The sequence below is a fragment of the Otolemur garnettii genome, unplaced genomic scaffold (genome assembly GCF_000181295.1).
Source record: "Otolemur garnettii isolate 467f Iridium unplaced genomic scaffold, OtoGar3 scaffold00247, whole genome shotgun sequence".
In the NCBI taxonomy this organism is placed as follows: Eukaryota; Metazoa; Chordata; class Mammalia; order Primates; family Galagidae; genus Otolemur; species Otolemur garnettii.
Genome location: NW_003852642.1, coordinates 712,048 through 725,485, shown reverse-complemented (window position 1 = coordinate 725,485; position 13,438 = coordinate 712,048). Strand labels below are relative to the sequence as shown.

Genomic DNA, 13,438 nt, shown 5'->3' with positions numbered 1-13,438 from the left:
TTTGTTTTTTTCCTACTTAAGTCCTTTCTCAGTTTCACTGATGGTCTTAACAGACACACCTATATGCCTTGCTCATTATCTATTAATTGCATTTATCTTACTATTTTTTAAATTTATTCATTATTCAAGTGTATTACAATATTCACAGAAACTCTGAATTAAGATGTAATGTGATTTGTCCAATCCTTCTGTTTTTCTTGAGAGCAAGCTGGAGAATATGGTAAAAATCACCAGCGGTTACACTAGTATCCTCTGATAGGCCAGTGGCAAACATTGGCCACCGTAGGTACTGAAGAGGGTTTTATTGAAGCTACATATGTGATTATGTAGCTACATATGTGATTTTGAGTCACACAAACTATGCTACATTGGGAATGTTATTTGGAGAAAGCATAAGTATTCAAGTTGTCTTGAATAATTTAATAGGTTCTAAAACTAAGTTGAGTCAATACCAAGCACACCTCTGCAATGTTCACCTTAATATAAGACTATGATGGTGAATCACATAAATGAAAACACCATTTTTCTCTGACCAGTTCAAAGAGGAAAGAAATTATCAGCTCAACACTATTTGTGACAGTAAAAATAAAATTACATGAACTTTCTTTGTAGGGGAAAGGGAATGATAAAATCCTGATAACACCAGCAGAGTGAAGGAAGCATAGGCTCTGGAAACATAGATTTAATTTCAATTTTGGGCTTTGTTCTTTGCACTTCTATTTATTTTATTTTATTTTATTTTTTAGGGACAGAGCCTCACTTTGTCACCCTCGGTAGAGTACTGTGGCATCAAGCTCACAGCAACCTCAAACTCTTGGGCTTAATTGATTCTCTTGCCTCTGCCTCCCATGTAGCTGGGACTCCAGGAGCCCAGCACAATACCCAGCTATGTTTACCTCCACCACATTAGACCCAAGAGAAAATTACTGTATTGGTTATTTTTAGAACACAAACTAAGAAATTAGATTAAATTCAGAATGTAATTTCTTCTAAATTACTGGAGGTAATGTCTATTTAAGTTTATTTTCATAATTTATTTTGACATTTGGTTCCTAAAAAATATACTATATCACTCAGAAAATAATGGTAAGTATAGTAAAACACAAAGAAAATTAGAAATCAGTGAAAATGCAATAATTAATACACAACTGTTATTAATGTTCATTTTACTTTTAGTGTGTAGATAGCACGTATATTGTGTCTTGCAGTGTATAAATAGAAAGTACACTCTGGCTTTATAATTTAACATAAAATAATGATCATTGCCTTTGAAATCACTGATTCACCTTCTTTGAAATTAATTTAGCTTTCCTCTAAATATTCCCGGGCCACACTTTCATTAATACAATTTAGCCATGAAATATCTTTTTGTCCACACCTTTTTAAAAAAACAGATATATTTTGGGAGTAGGTTTAACTCTCTAAAATCACTGGTTGTCAACCAATGTATTGATTTCACCTCATTTACATATTCATAGTTCCTGGAAAATTCACTGATTTTTATCTTCTTATACTCCTATGAAAGAACACTAAAAACTGTTTATTACAGGGCACAGAATTTTTGTTATAGATGGCATGGCCTTGGTTGGTCCATAACTCCATTACCCACATTATCAATCACCCATGAGGATTGGCATGATGCATCAACAACGGCTCTGCAACAAGAAATAGCATAGAAGTCAATTTTTGCACAAGAGCTACTCAAATATCACACCATTATGTGTCATTTGTATTAATTTTTTGTGACACACTGTAAGTTACTACTATCTGCGTGGCTTAAACTAATACATACTTTCATATCATAGTTTGATACGATTCTCTGATTTTCTATGGGAAAACTATGATTTTCTCCAGCTCCTCACCCTGATTTGGAACTAGTTCCAGACTCCATACTCAACTCTATGAGTTCCCATCATTACATTCTTTATCATCATCCCGACATAGTGATAATGATGAGAACCCATAATGAGTGCCATCTCCCCAGTAGCAAGTGGGCCTGGGTGGATGCACTTTAATCTTTCATTATTGCTCACACTATGACTTCCCTTTCATCATTCAACCATGATAGTAAGCCTGCTACAACTGCTCTGTCTGTTTAGAAAAATTATTGGGTCAAAAATAAAATAATACTCAGAAAGAGACTTAGTGTTCTGAGTAGCAGCTCAATTCACAATCACAAAGTTGTGGAAACAACCCAAGTGTGCAACAACGCAAGAATGTATTAATAAACTGTGTTATATGTATACCGTAGAATACTGTTCAGTCATAGAAAAGACAGAGAGTTTACATCTTTGTATTTACCTGGATAGAGTTGAAGAACATTCTCCTTAGTAAAATATCTGAAGACCGGAAAAACAAGCATCCCGTGTACTCAATACTAATTTTAAGCTAGTAGATAGACAGCTACAGGCCCATACAAGAGAAAAACACAATTAAATTAAAGAAGGAGGGCACAAGGGTTATGAATTCCCCCAGTGAATGGATACAGTGTAGAGGTATATGGTATATACCTCCTGAGTGAAGGACTCAAATACAACTAGGACTGTTCCTAACAAAAGCAAAAAATGTAACCAAATTGTATGTACCCATATGTTAAACTGGCATAAAATGAACAAAAAGCAAAATAAATGTATATGTTTGTTTAGAGTCTTGCTCTTCAGAGTGTGGTCCTAGTTCCAGGAACACGGCACCTCTGGAGATCAGCTAGAAATGCACACAGATTCACTGTATCGGAATCGGAATTTTACACCTTCTAGATCTTTCAAATGTATATTAAAGTCTAAAAATATCTCATTGTGATTACCTTGATTTGATGGAAATTCTGGTGATGTAGTAAGGTAATTTAGTTAATTAAATATAAATAAAAAATATTTACTTTTTTCTAATTTTTCTATGTGGTCCTTTATCACCTTCCTTCCTCTTTCATTAACAATCCACAGATCAAAGAGAACTCACGTTTCTCCACATACAAGCTAATGAACCAGAAGGAATGTAGCACATTTATTCTGTAGCATAATAATGGATAATACTTAATTTTTTATAAATACATTGAAGGAAGATTATATATTTTACATCCTTAAGTAGCACACAACACATACAACACACACACAAACACACACACAGAAATACACGATTCATGGTGGTGACATTTAAATTCTCAGTTTTTATTTCATTTCCCAAAGTGCACAAACTTACAGTTGAATTATCTAGTGACTTAGTAATTGCCCAGAAATAGGGTCAAGTTACTTGTGATCTGTAGTTTAAAACTAATAAAAATTAAGAATAAATTGCTACTTCTTTATAGCATATAATTATCTATCTGCTCACATAACACAAGGTTTGGTGAAATAAATATAAAATTATAAGGTGAAGTTAAGCTTTATATGACATGATCAGGTAAATTTGGAAAATCACTCAGGTGACATGAAGCAGCAATATCAGGTGCCTACACAGTGCATGTCCTAGGGAACTTTGTGTGACAAAAACTGTGATAAGCAAGAGAAACAGAAGTAATATTTTTATTCTTTTTTCCAACTCAGTCAGTTACTGGTTTAGGACAAACACAGAAATGAAAAAGGTAAAGGATCTTAGAATCAAAACATTTGCAACCATGCCTGGCAGGAAAATATCATTCTGTACAAATAAAGAGTGTAATCAAGAAATTATTAATTTTAAAATCCAAACAAGGATTATAAAAATTGTTACTAAAATTTATCATCACGCCCATAGTGCTAGTAAATGCAATTTAAACAATCAAATTTGATGTATTGATTTGTGATATTTGTGAGATTAATAAGTGATTATTTCTCCCCTGGTAAACTTCCAGGAACATCAGATATAATCAACATTTACAATGGATATTCACAGTTATGTTTAACATCATTTTCCATAATATAATAAATGTTAGGATATTCTTGGGGAGAAGGGAACAAAGAACTTAGTAGATATTTAGAGACAGTGCCCAGACTGTCATGACCCTTCCAAATGCACACCCCTATTCCTCTATAGCTTTTTAGATTTCCTCTCTTAACTCTGCTAATTCTCATTGCTAAAATTAAGTTTAAGCCTACTTTTTAAAAATGATTTTTTATGCCAGTATATAAGTTGAAGTGTTGAGGTTTCATGACTGATATTTTCTTGTTACATAGGTTTCCTAGACTTATCATAACTTTAAACAATGAAAAAATATTTTCTCACAATTCTTGAGAGAGGAACTCTGAAATCAAGGTTCTGGGAAGACAATGTTCTCTCTGAAGGACGTGGGGAGAATTTTTTCTTTCCTCCTGGTTTGTGGCAACAAACTGCACATTTCATTCAACTGTCACATGGCCTTCATCTCTGAATAGCTCCATATCGTCATTTACTGTTCCATAAGGACTTGGTCACTGGACTTAGGGATCATCTGAATCCATCATTATCTCATCTCAGTCCTTACTCAATTTTCTCTGTAATAATATTATTCAAGAATAAGTTTAACTCTGAAATTTTAGGTGGATACAAATAGTTGAAGAGACAGTAACCATCCCACTTGTAATGCCTACTTCACATATGATTCACAGCTATTTTTTCTAAACATTGATGAGAATAAAAATCAAATGATTAAATAAGCTTTTACTACAATAAATTCAAAGCTCTGCTGAATTATTTAAATGATTTAAATCATCCCTTCTACTAGAAGAATTTAACACACTTCAACATAATAAATCTGATTCCTTTGGGGGATTAAAGTGCTCAACATAATTGTGTTGGGTGATTCATCAACTTCTTGACACTCTCTTTCACATCTTTGTTCCTCAGGCTGTAAATCAAAGGATTCAGCATGGGGATGATGACTGCATGAAACACAGAACCCACTTTGATGATGAGCCAGGAGTTTTTAGAGTTGGGTACACAATAAAGAAAGAGGACAGTCCCATGGAAAATGGTGATGGCAGTCAGGTGGGAGGCACAGGTGGAGAAAGCTTTTTGGCGCCCACCAGCAGAAGGCATTCTCAGGATAGTGACAAAGATGAGGACATAAGTAGTGAGGATGATTGCCAGGCTGCTCACCTCATCAAACATGGCAATGACAAAACATAGAACTTGACTGATGGAGGGGTCAGAGCAGGAGACAGAGACGATGACAGAGTGCTCACAGATGAAATTGTTGAGGATGTTAGAGCCACAGAAGGATAATGTCAAGAGAAAATAGGTGAGTGTGAGGGAACAAACTATTCCCCACATGTAGAGCACTGCCACTAAGGACGCGCAGAGCTTTGGGGACATGACCACTGTGTAGAGCAGAGGGTTACAAACTGCCACAAACCGGTCATAGCCCATCACGGCCAACATGAAGGTTTCTGCCACAGCAAATATGCAGACAAAGGAGAATTGCACGATGCAGCCCGTGAAGGAGATGGTCCTGTCTTCCACAACCAAGTTCTCCAGCAGTTTGGGTGTCACTGTGCTGGAATAACAGAAGTCAACGAAGGACAAGTGGCTAAGAAAATAGTACATGGGTGTGTGGAGTTTGGGGTTGACCCTGATGATCATGATCATGCCCAGGTTCCCTAGCACAGTGACAGTGTAGATGGTCAGGAACAACAGGAACAGGGGTACCTGGAGGTCAGCATATTCTGAGAAGCCCAAGAGGATGAAGGTGGCTCCAGAACTCTGATTTCCTTCTGCTAACTGCATGATCATTGACTAAGGTATAAAATAATGATAATAAATATAAAAATCAAAATTAACTTGTACACCTATATCCTAGACATTGTGCCAAACAATTAGAACATTTTTATTTAGATATCCAGGTAACTATAAGCATTATGAAAACAAGTAGCCCCCCAATTTTTATATGAGCATACTGGGCCACATATACATCAAGGAACTTATTTGACATTAGACAGATTCTTAATGTTGAACTAGATTGTGACACTGATCCTGAGTGGTGAAGCTTGACACATAGTACATCTCATAATCCACTGGGGATGTGTTTCAAGATACCCAGATGATGACGGAACCACAGATTTTAAGAAACTCTGTAATGCCAAGATTTTTGCTATATATACTTAGCCATAATAAAGTTTTATAAAATAGGCACAGCAAGAGAATAATAATAATAACTAGTAATTAAATAGACAAATTATAGTAACACCAGGTTTGCATCACTATTTTTGTATTTTAGAGGTCTTATGAAGTAAAATCATTGTGACTTGAGCACAGACACTATGATATGGCAATGGGTGACCACATAAAGGAGGTGGCTTCTAAGCCATCAAGGGACTTTATGCTGGACAAAGGGATAATTCACATCCCAGGCAGGCTGTAGACCTGCCCTATTCAAAATGGGACATAATTTAACACAAATAAGTTGGTTTTCTTACAAAATTTCTCACTTATTTTTTTCCCAACCATTTTGAACCACAGGTATCTGAAACTACAAGAAGTGAAACTAAGGCTATTTCTCCTTTACTCCATTTTCCCCTTGCTGTGCTATCTCCTCATCATCTCACTCTTTCTGGGGCTCTGTTCCTTATCTCAGATTTGTGAGTATGGCAGATTTACCAAGCTGTCATCATTACTGCAGTAGATTATGGGAGCAGAAACACAGCCGACTTCCCAGCACTGCTCCTGCCCTTCACTGGGAGATCACTGATCCTTCATCCCTCACATTTTATGCCAATCTTGGATTTGAAAACTTCAGTTGTTCTCGATGACTTGATTTATCAAATGTAAATTTCTGTGCTTGGTTTTCCCCAGAGCCCTACCCTAGCTACTCCATGTATTAAACCTTCTTTATCCACACCAGTATTCTCCATTTAAAATGAATAATGCATGCTCATTTGGTTTTTTTTTTTTTTTGCCTCCTTGATTTGGATTATGTTTCACCTGGAATATACTCTTTCTCTAATAGACTAATGCAGAATTTGCAATAAATAAAGCCTTAGATGAAAACTATTGTCACAGGATAGTAGTGTTCCTTTTTTAAATCCAGGAATATTTTCCATAACCTTGTAGACTTATAGGTATGTTATCAAGAAAGGATATGGTATCAAGAAATGCTATGGCATATTCTGTTTACATTAATTTATGCCTATAATGCTTCATTTCTAATGATTTTGAAAGTTCTTGATTTTATAATAACTATTAAATTATTTCAGTGTGACTGTAGTATGCGAGGCACATGGTTGATACCCCCAAAACAAAAATCGAGATTGATACTCCAAAGAAGGACAAAAAGATCAGAGTTCAACAAACTGAACCTTTGAGTAGATAGATTTAGTAGATTTTACCTTCAGACTACTGGATAGCTTTCTACTTCCAAAGTGTCAGGACTTAACTGTCCCCCAAATGAGAGAAAGATGACACAAGACACATTACCCATGTGAAGCCAACTCACCTGAAGATCCTGTTCTCATTTATTTGTAGTATCCAGGAAAGTTTCTAGTACAATTTAGGCATTAATATTTAAGTTGGTAAATAGAGCAGTAGTCCACAATAAATTGCAATGAATTTTCCAGTATTATGTTTCTGTGTTAATACCCACAGAAACTCATGGAAAGGTATCAGGAGGACAAAGAACAAAGATAAAAGTTGGGCAGTTGATTTTCACTCCTGGGAGCAATATTTAGGCTTTATGTATACCTCCATCACCTTAGGGATTTAGACCCAAGAGATCATTACTGCAATAGTTATTTCGAAACACAAACTGAGAAATTAGCTAAATACCTCCCTATTTTCTTCTAAATCACTGGAGACCCTGCCTCTTTAACTTTCTTTTACCAATTTATTTTGAAAATTTTATCATGGAAAATATACAAATTCACTTAGAAAACATGGTAACTGCAATAAAATGCAAAGGAAATAGGAGATGGATGAGAACGCAGCAATGAAGAGGGGACTGCTGTTAGTATATTCAGTATTGTATTTCTGTCTCTACATAGCATGTATGTTGTGTCTTGAGATGTATAAACAATAGCATGTGCATTCTGGCTTTTAAACTTAACACAAAGTACTTATCATTATAATTGGAATCATTGATTCACTTCTTCACGAGTAACTTTTGTTTCCTTCTAAATATGACCAGGCCACTCTTCAAAGCTTATGACACTTATGATAATTAAAATCAAGTTATTATCAATAGAAGAAAGTAGAAATAAGGAATACATTTTAATTCATCTCTAGAGACTCTACGCCAGTCGAATTTTTTCTAAAATAAAAATATATATGTGTTTTGATTCTGGCTCTGCAGAAAGCAGTCTGAGATCCAGTAACAGCAGCATCATGTGGAGTCCGCTGGATATGCAGAATGACGGCTCCCTCATAGATCCACTGCACCACGATCTGTATTTGATGTTTCCTGACGACTTGCATGTATACTAAAATCTGAAAATCATTCAAAATGATTACCTTTCAGTTGATGGTAATTCTGATGATTTATAAGATACTTCAATGAAATAAAAGCAAATAAAGAATTCTTTTTTAATTTTTCTGTGCTGTCCTTTATTACTTCTTTCCTCTTTCATTAACAGACTAGAGATCAAACAGAGCTCAGCCTTTTCCCCACATAGAAGTTAATGTACTAGGAAGTATGTAATAAATTGATTCTCAAGGGTAATCATTGATAATACTGAATTTGTTCCAAATGTGCTGAAAAGGGAAGGGCACCCTTAAGTAACACAGTGCTATACACACACACAAACTCAATCATGTTCAAATAAAAATTGTAAGTTTTTATTTCTTTTTCCAATATCAACAAATTTTGACTCATATTATCTGAAAAATGTACAATATAGTGCATTTGTAATTCTGTAGAACTATGGAAAAGTTATTTGTGATACATGACTTACAACTAGATAATGTAAGAATATAAAACCTGACTCCATCTCTACAAAAATTAGAGAAATTAACCTGGTATCATGGCAGATGCCTGTACTTCCAGCTACGTGGGGGGCAGAGGCAGGAGGATCAGTTAAACCCATGAGTCTGAAGTTGCTGTGAGTTAACCTGAGGCCATGATACTCCAGCCTCAGTGTGAGAGTGAGACTCTGTCTCAGGAAAAAATACAAAATCTGTTTCTTTTATGTTTTATAATTGTATATTTAGTCACAAGTATAAGACTAGGTTTAGTCATATGCCTTCAAAATATAAGGTGAAGTTAAGCTCCATTTGATAGGAACACAGAAACTCTGAGAAAAGAATGTGAAGCAACATCAAGTGCCCACATGTGGTAAATCCTGTGGAATCTTGTGTGAACAAATCATGATAAACAAAGATGACATCTTGATTTTTTTGTAACTCAGTCACTGGATTAAGCCTATCATGTGACTAATCAATTTAAAGATTATTGGAATCAATACATTCACAACCATTCTTTAGAGAAAAGAAATTCTGTGCATATAAAAAGTGTAATATAGTAAATATTAACCATAATAAGCAACACAGAATTATCGAAATTGCTTTTGCAATGTATCATGATATCCATGGTTTTAGTAAATATAATATTAAAAAATGATTTTTGCAAAACAATTTTTAAATTTTGTGAATTTGACAGGTGATGTTTTCATAATTTTTCCTCTTGGTGATTTTTCAAGACCATCACGTAAATCAACATTTACACTTCATTTCCAGTATCATGTTCAAGGTCACTTTCTATACTATTGAGGCATTTGAAGGTACAACTGGGGTGATGGTCCCCAAGAAGGACAGGAGGCCAGTCTGGGGATCAAGAAGTTTTATTAAGAGAAAAAGCAGATAGGAGTCTGGCCAGAAGGCAACTACTTGTCACGGAATTTCAAGAGGCTTAAATTAACTTTCTCAGTGTAGCTGTAATGTATGAGGGGTTCTTTATGGGAGTCATTCTCTTCTGTAGAAAGACTGATCTTTGCCCTAAGAGCTAACTTTGAAGTGACTCCGTTCTGGAGACAGGATCAAGAACTTATCTCTGGAGCCATCCAGGGCAGGATGGAAATTTACTGTTCCATTGTTTCCCAGGAACACTGGCATTAAAGCATTCCAAGAGTGTGGGACTGGGTTGCTGTGAAGATGTGGTTGGTTTCTGGCCAGCTTTCTCTCACTAGGTCCCTCCTAAAATGACTTTACTCTTGTCAGGGAGGGGGGATTTCTTTCGCACAGCTATGATAAGTGTAGGCGAGTTTCTTAGGGACAAAGGAATAAAGAACATGGTAGGCTCCCAGAGACAGTGCTAGTGCCACAACTGTCAATATTTATTCTTCCAAATGCATTTGGAAGAATAAGCTGACATTTTTTTTTTGCATTTGCATTATATCTCTGATATTCTTATAACTAAAATTAAGTTGAAGGACCTTTAAAAAATTATTTGCCCTAACAATAAATAAGTTGGAGAGATTAAGATTTTATGAGCTCATATTGTCTTGTTAGGTATGTTTCCTAGGCCTTGCCATAAAAATTATGACCAATGTAGGTGACTTTCTAAAATAGAAATTTCTTTTCTCACAATTCTTGAAATCAAGATTCTAGCAACTATGTTACCTCAGAAGGAACAAGGGGACAACACTTGCTAGCCTCCAGTAAGTGTCAACAAACTGCCAATTTGCTCCTGTCTTCACCAGGCCTTCCTCCCCTTGTAGTCCATGTTGTCCTTTACTGTCTCCCATAAAGTAACCTTCTTTGGATTTAAGGATCACATCAATCTACTACCATCTCATCTCAGTCATTACTAAATGTTGTCTCCAAAGACTTTATTTACAAATAAAGTCACTTCCAAAATTCTGGGTGAGGACACGTATTTTAAGGTACAATATGAATCCCACTTGTAACACGTGTTACATCACATATGGCCCACAGCAATTATTTTTTGTAAATATTGACAGAAATAAAAAACATGCAGTAAAACATTTTAATACAATGATTTAAACCTGTTACTAGTAAATTCACTGAATAGTTTGATTCATTCCTCTTTCAAGAACCATTGAATATATCTCAGTATAAGTCTGGTTACTTTTGTGATAATAAGTGCTTAATAAAATTATGTTGGGTGATCCATTAACTTCCTGACAGTCTCTTTCACATCTTTGTTCCTCAGGCTGTAGATCAAAGGATTCAACATGGGGATGATGACTGTATAAAACACAGAACCCACTTTCACTATGAGCCAGGAGTTCTTAGAATTGGGTACACAATAAAGAAAGAGGACAGTCCCATGGAAAATGGAGATGGCAGTCAAGTGGGAGGCACAGGTGGAGAAAGCTTTTTGGCGCCCACAAGCAGAAGGCATTCTCAGGATAGTGACAAAGATGAGGATATAGGTAGTGAAGATGATTATCAGGCTGCTCACTTCATCGAATATGCAAATGATCAAGAAAAGAACTTGGATGATGTAGGGGGCATAGCAGGAGACAGACATAATGACAGAAAACTCACAGAAGAAATTGTTGAGGATGTTAGAGCCACAAATGGACAGTCCCATGAGAAACCAGGTGAGTATCAGAGAACAGAATATACCCCACACATAGGGTATGGCAACTAAGGATGCACAGAGCTTTGGGGACATGACCACCGTGTAGAGCAGAGGGTTACAAATGGCTACAAACCTGTCATAAGCCATAACGACCAACATGAAGGTTTCTGCCACAGCAAATATGCAGACAAATGAGAACTGCATGATGCAGCCCGTGAAGGAGATGGTCCTGTCTTCCACAACCAAGTTCTCCAGTAGTTTGGGTGTCACTGTGCTGGAATAACAGAAGTCAACAAAGGACAAGTGGCTGAGGAAATAGTACATGGGGGTGTGAAGTTTGAGGTTGACCTTGATGATCATGATCATGCCCAGGTTCCCCAGCACAGTGACCATGTATATGGTCAGGAACACCAGGAATAGGGGCACCTGGAGGTCAGTATATTCTGAGAAGCCCAAGAGGATGAAGTTGGATCCAGAACTCTGATTTCCTTCTGCTGATATCATGATTGTTGAATAAAATCTAAAATAATGATTATACAAACAATAATTATCTGATATAATTCTACTATAATATTTACTGTGTTGTAGACATTGTGATAAAACATTAGAACATTTGGATTTATATGTCCAAATAACACTATACCTTATAAAAGCAAGTTACTGCATTACTTTTAGAAGCAAACTGGGCCTCATACACATTAAAGAAATTATTTGAGGTTGGCTTCTTTGTGATGTTGATCCTGAGTGGCAGAACTTGAACTATATTGTACCTTCTGATCCACTAAGTATGTGTTTCAAGATTCCCAGTGGATGCCTGAAGCACAGATCATAAGAAACCATAAATAACATAATTTTCCTATATATACTTACCCATAATTAAAATTTTATAAAATAGGCACAGTAAGAGATTAACAATAATAACTAATAATAAAATAGACCAATTATAGTAACATCATGTCAGAATAAATATTTTTCTGATTTGAACACAGGCACCATCATGTAGCAACCCTTGGTCAGATAAAACAGATGTCTTCTAAGGACCTAAGGGGATTGAATCTAGACACAAGGATGATTGCTGTCCCAGGCAGGGTGTAGACTGTGAGATTCCAGCACGCTACTCAAAATGAGACATAATTTAATGCATGTAAATTGTTTTCTTCTTATAGAATTTCTCACTTATTTTTTCCAATCATTGTTAACCACAGGTAACTGAAACTATGGGAAGTGATACCATGGCTTACTTTTTAATTTTTCATCAGGTGAATAGAAAATTCTTTTGCTATGTTGTGAAAAACATTATTTTCACAGTTTCACCATTCTGAAAGTCCATATTCTTTAACACTGATACATATAGCAATTGCATGTAAATTTAGTATCATGGAACAAGAGCAATTGAAGAGAAGACAGTGCCATAGCTACATGGCAGATGTTCAGTCTGTGGAGCATACAGAAGGCAACTTCTTTGAGGCATCAAAGGAATTTTTGAATTTGTAAAATACATTTAGGCATTGGAGGAAAAACAGCCTTGTATATGTGCAAACTTTCTGTTGATTCCATTCTTATACTGCAAAAATTGTCTTTGTTGCCTTAATGCATCATCCTGATGAAATGATGAAGATGTATTTTGGCATCTTCCTTTCAATCTTTTGTTTTCTTTCCTACTTAAGTCTGTTCTCAGTTTCACTAATACTCTTAGCAGACACACCAAGTGCCTTGCTCATTATCTATTAATTGCATTTTAATTTATTATTTTTTAAAATGGTTCACTATACCAGTGTATTACAATATTCACAGAAAATCTGAATTAAAATATAATATAAAAAGTTATTTGTCCAATCCTTCTGTTGTTCTTGAGAGCAAGCTGGAGAATATGGGAAAAATCACCAGTGGTTACATAAGGATCCTCCAATATGCCAGTGACAAGAACATTGGCCACCATAGGTACTGAAGAGGGTTTTCAGTGAAGCTACATATGCAATTATCTAATTTTGAGTCATAGAAACTATGCTACATTGG

At 35.7% G+C, this 13,438-nt stretch overlaps 2 protein-coding genes across 2 annotated transcripts; both read right to left on the bottom strand.

The window, feature by feature from the left end:
- Positions 1–4,731: 4,731 nt before the first annotated feature.
- On the bottom strand, positions 4,732–5,676 carry LOC100964016 (olfactory receptor 5D13-like). The gene has a single exon (XM_003802435.1). It carries the CDS (start codon positions 5,674–5,676, stop codon positions 4,732–4,734), a length of 945 nt encoding a protein of 314 aa, XP_003802483.1.
- A 5,314-nt stretch (positions 5,677–10,990) lies between these two features.
- On the bottom strand, positions 10,991–11,926 carry LOC100963700 (olfactory receptor 5D13-like). The gene has a single exon (XM_003802434.1). It carries the CDS (start codon positions 11,924–11,926, stop codon positions 10,991–10,993), a length of 936 nt encoding a protein of 311 aa, XP_003802482.1.
- Between the last annotated feature and the right edge of the window lie 1,512 nt (positions 11,927–13,438).